Source organism: Arachis ipaensis, chromosome B06 (genome assembly GCF_000816755.2).
Source record: "Arachis ipaensis cultivar K30076 chromosome B06, Araip1.1, whole genome shotgun sequence".
In the NCBI taxonomy this organism is placed as follows: domain Eukaryota; kingdom Viridiplantae; phylum Streptophyta; class Magnoliopsida; order Fabales; family Fabaceae; genus Arachis; species Arachis ipaensis.
Window position 1 is genome coordinate 128,152,120 of NC_029790.2, and position 5,282 is coordinate 128,157,401.

At 32.2% G+C, this 5,282-nt stretch overlaps 1 protein-coding gene across 1 annotated transcript in view; it reads right to left on the bottom strand.

Moving 5' to 3' along the window:
- Positions 2,982-5,282, bottom strand: part of LOC107605187 (protein EMBRYONIC FLOWER 1-like) — a 6,633-nt gene continuing 4,332 nt past the window's right edge. The window contains exons 6-7 of the mRNA XM_016306971.2: positions 4,275-4,729; positions 2,982-3,963 (exon numbers count right to left, since the gene is read on the bottom strand). Coding sequence (XP_016162457.2) covers positions 3,252-3,963; positions 4,275-4,729 — 1,167 coding nt within the window. The 3' untranslated portion in view covers positions 2,982-3,251. The remainder of the gene's footprint in view (positions 3,964-4,274; positions 4,730-5,282) is intronic.

The following is a 5,282-nucleotide window of genomic DNA, read 5'->3' on the forward strand; positions in this document are numbered from 1 at the left end:
AAGTTATCCATGGATAGATTAAACTTAATTATTGATGGGAGTTCTGGTGTTACACAATTATTCTGCTCTAAATTTTTCTTTGATGCTTTGGCTTCCACATGAGTGATTTTTAGAAACACATACAACATATGTTGACTCTTCATCGACCGAATTATTGACTATGTTATCAAGAACGTGAAGCATATTCCAATGTAAAGATACTATATTCCAGTACTGTTAGAAAATATTACAGAAATGCATATATGTAATTGTGGTTTCAAAGACTTGATGAATGTTAAACATGTAATTATTTATGTATTTTTTTTATTAGTTTAATTTTTTAAAAGAAATAATTTAAAGAAATCGAAAAATAATACAAAATCATGAATAAAAAGATCTGAAACTGAAAATGCATGTCATTTTTTCTTCTCCTTGAGTTCGCCACCCGCAGTAGGTAGTTTTTTATTTTTTATTTTTTCCCTTTCATTTTGCTTTATCTCTCTCATTCTCTTGTATATTTTCCATCCAATTTTTTCTGGACAACATTTTGTGTAACAGAAAAGCATCAGATATTTATGGATTTTTCTTTTAGTGTATTGTTTGAATGCTATAGCATGCTTATTGCTATGAGACGTATTTTTTTTTTTTCCAACTGAAAGATTGCTACATTCAAGAATCAATACTCTCTTTTCACGTTTTTTTTTGCATGCTTCTAGTATAAATAAAAGATATTGTAATTTTTATTGGCTGATATGTGAAATGTGAAATGATGCCTTTAAGACATCTCTTTTTTCCTTTGATTACATTTTTCAATTCTATCTGTTCAATTTCTTATCTATCTCAAATTCGTCTTCAACTGTTTTTCTTTGAGTTCCCTGATTTTCCATCTAATTCCCTAACTCTAGTACTCTTAATAAGAGCAATACTGATGATTTTATTACCACATTTATTTTTTAAAACACTATAAATGATGATGTGAATATTAACATAACCGTTTTAGCCTAATAGTGGATACAATTAATAGTGAAGTGGATAATTTTTTCCCAAAAATTGAAATAGATGTATCTCTATTTTTATGATGTGTTTGGTATGTGTTTTAAGATATTTAACATAGGAATAAAGGTAAACAAAATTGTGTTTTCTGTTGCATTTATTTACACTAGATATAACTAAAAGAATATATTTATTTACGTTTATTTAGTATTGGTTTGCATGTTATTAAGTTGTTAAAAGAAATTTAATAATTTTTTTTATTTTTTTAGTGTGTGTTTGGCAAAATATAAAAAAGTATTAGAAAAATAAAAAAATTTTAAAAATTATAATTTATATTTTTTTTAAAAGATATTTTTTACTTAATTTTTTTTAACATGATAAATAAAAAAATATAAAAAAATCAGTTGAAAAAAGTTTTTTTTTTAGAAACTCATTCCGACAAGCCTTTAGAATAGATAAAATACAGAAATATATAAAGTACAAAAATTATCATTTTTAATTAAAAATAAAATTCTTCCAGCATATATTTTTCATTTTCCATTCTTAAACTATCCGTTTTAATCAAATTATTTTTATTCTTAACGGTACCTTTAACAAGAGAGAAAGGAGAGACGGAAGAGAAGAGTGAAAGAGTGAAATAAGGAAAGAAGGAGGAGGGGAAAGATAGAGTCACAGAGAAGTGGAGGAAGAGGTAAAATGACAAAAGATTGAGGAAGACACTGAAGAGAAACTAAAAGAAAAAGTATATCTAAAATTATAAAAAAAAAGAGTGAGGACAGTGCAAAATATTTCATTAAATTTGTGCCTCTATCCTAATCTCTCCTATTTCTAGCCATCTCAGACACAAATTTATGTCTTTTTTGTCATAAGACACAAATATTTGGTCTTCCATATCTCGATCACAACAATTAAACATGTGTTTTGTCTATTGGTGTCTCTCCCAATATTAAGTCAAGAAATGAATACATAATTATCCTTTTCTCTTATGTAATTAGTATTTAATTTCTACATGCTAATTGCAGGTGATGATGATTTGTTTTTTTATCTCCTATATATCATTTAAAAACAAAATTAAACATAGGATGACTAAAGTACATCATAACTAGGTGTGTAATGATAGGAAATAGCTATATAGATCATGAATATGTTCAATAATTAGTTAGGTTAGCAACAGTAAAGAATTGAGGATTTAGCCATGGATCATTAATTTGGCACTTGATACTATCTAAAAGTAATAACAAGTTAAGAGAAAATAGAGAACTAGATGAAAGAGAATGATTATTATTATCACACACTTATTTACAGTGTACACCAAGAGGCTCGTATTTATAGCAAGCCTTGACACTATAATATATACATTCTAATGTTAACAACCCTCAGATCTTTATTGTTACTAAACTAACTAATTCTTGAAATATTCTTGATCTATATAGCTATTTCCTATCATTACAAGGTGAAAGAATTAAACACAATTGAAGATGACCAGATGAAATTTCAGGTCTTACATTCTTCAATTTCCATCATCGAGGCACATCAACTTTTTGAAGCATAAAGTGTTCATTCTTGAATACACAATTAACTATGTAAAATGACTGCTGGATCTGATACACAATTAATTAGAAGTATGAATAGAAAATAACTAGTTAACTACCATCCGAGCAGTAACAATTATATTCTTATTCTTGGATTTTCTGGTATTTGTACTAATTAAACCAAAAATTTTATTTAAACAATTAAGAACTTGTTGCGAGTATTAAGGAAAATAAGTTGCCTGTCATTTTATTTGAGACTATTTCCAGTCTTCCACACATTCTCCTATGCACTTTTAGAGTATTCACCAAGAAACATTCCTTCTTGTCTTGTGGCAAGGCACCATATGTTGAGAGTTTTATAATTTTTTATTTCCAAACAAGATAATAGAATCCGTGACGCTTGGTTAAGTGAAAACAAGTTCCTTTTCTTCAACCACACCCCACATTTCCTTCCACACAAACTTTACAACATCAAAACTGTAATACATTATAACATAAAACTTGTGTATGGCACCTGGTAGCATGATAATGAAATTCAGTTTTAAATTCAAAGATAAGTTTCTTCCTTGAAAGTTGAAACTTTGCAAGAAAAAAAAAACTGTTATTTAAGTCTCATGTTCCTACTCAAAGTCCGCTGCAGAATTATTTATATAATTAAAGGAACATAAAGTAGTATATGCTGACCGTTTCAACATGAAGGAATCAAGCAAAAGCTGTAGCCTAACTATGCACAACTCTATATTGATTTCAACGTCTTTCATTTTGTAACCTTCGAGTCTTCATTTGCTTGCGTCCACGTGGAGCAGGTAAGCCACGCCTTCTGTTTGGGGGGATATCCTCGAATTTCAGATCTTCTCCATTGATCATGTATGGATTACCATCTTCTGGTGCAGTGAACTCCGCCGGGTTTCTGTTAACTACAATTGTGCTTCCAGAGATACTTTGCCAGGGCTCTGCAACATCCAATCTATGTTGATTCGAGGTTTCCGTTTCAACATTGGCCCCCCTGAGCTGCAGACTATCTACATTTTGCATGGCTGCATTGGAGCCGTTCATCTTAATTCCATTTCCATACCTTGGCAAATTTTGGTCCCTGAAATCAGTACTTCTGATCTTCCCACCATGCTGATCTGTTGAAGTGGCAGAGATTGGAGAGTCAAAAAGGCGGTTTCGTGATTTATCTGATAAATTAATGCTGCTGAGATGCTCAGAAATCTGCCTTCGTGGGGAACCATGTGTCTCTCTCTCCAAGTTTGCACTGCATATGCCGGGATTAGAGGGTCTCCTAACCATTTTAGCACTTCTACTTGCAGTAGATGATGTGTCTGTCTCCCTACCTGCCCCGGTTAAGCTAAGTAAATGCAGCGCATGTATTGCTTCATTGGAATACGTATCATGAGATACACTCTGATAACGATCATGTTCCGTCCCATTACTTTCTCCAGTAAGTGCCATGCTGCTCATGTTTCCAGAATCCTATTTGTAGGAAGCTTCTCTAGGTCAATATCTTGAGAACTTGGGCAGTTAAGGTCAAAAAGATCCCTTCTCCTGTTCTGCCTTTGTGTCGACCCAGATTGAAGTGAAATTAAGTCTAAGTTACTACCTCTAGGCTGCGAAACAGTTCTGTTGCGTAAATCAACGCATCCCAGGGATGCATTCTTCTTGCTCGACAATGGCCGAACATGAGAAGCACTTCCATCCTGCTGCATAATAGTCTCGAATCGGTTTGATCTTCCATTGAAATGTGAGGAAGCACCAGAGGATCTACACTCTGCATTCCTCCTATTAAAAATTGGAGTTTGAGCAGGACCAAGCTTCCTGGTATCACTTGGTGAGTAATGAGATCCATTTGATGACTTATTTTTTGATTGTGGAACTTCAAACCCAAACGGGAACTGATGGAGTGCGCTTGAAGAAAAGTAGTTACTTGAATTTTCTTTTCTTGGGAATGCATTTCCTTGTCTTCTGTTAATTCCAATTTCTGTATCACTTACGTGATCTTTTTCCCTCTGGACAGACATTTCCAGTTGGCAGCTTAAATTTTCTACGTCAGGTAGAGACCTCTCATATTGATTCCTTGCCAAGATCTCTACAACTTCCATTGGGATATCATCTTCTGACCCATGGTCAGAGTCCTCTGCTGTCAAATCATCGCATCTTTCCAGACTATTATCTAGATCAACAACTTCAATCATTTTGTTATTGTTTCTGTCTCCATTGGTTCCCTGAAAAAGAAGGGCTGTTATCTCCTTGGAGACATGGTTTCTATGAAAAGTTCGTTGTCTCATGACCCTAAAGAAAAAACATTCATGCGAAGGAAATCTACACATTTTAAGAGATTAATTTAGCAGTTAAAGTTTAATGAAAACAAATAAACTGAAGAATTCCCAACTGGACATCAATAAGAGAATGTCAATAAACTACAGCATGAATAAATATTTGATGGTCAAAAGAACTAATTCCTGTTAGTTTGAAGAATCTGATCAAGCTACAAAGCAGTTTCATATGATGTTATTTAAATATTTCTGGTTAAAGAAATCAAATAGTTGACCATATCAAAAGTTTGAAGAAAGTATGAAGCACACATATCACAAAAATAAAAAGATCTGGTTGATGCTCACATGATAAAATTGTTCAAAAGACAAATTTATGGCAGGGCCAGTGGAATCTTGTAGAAACAACTAAATGAACTAATTGCAAAGTTCTTAACAAATGGAAATATAAAGAAATAACATCTATTTTGATCATGGAAGTCAATTTTTTATTTTATTTCTTTTT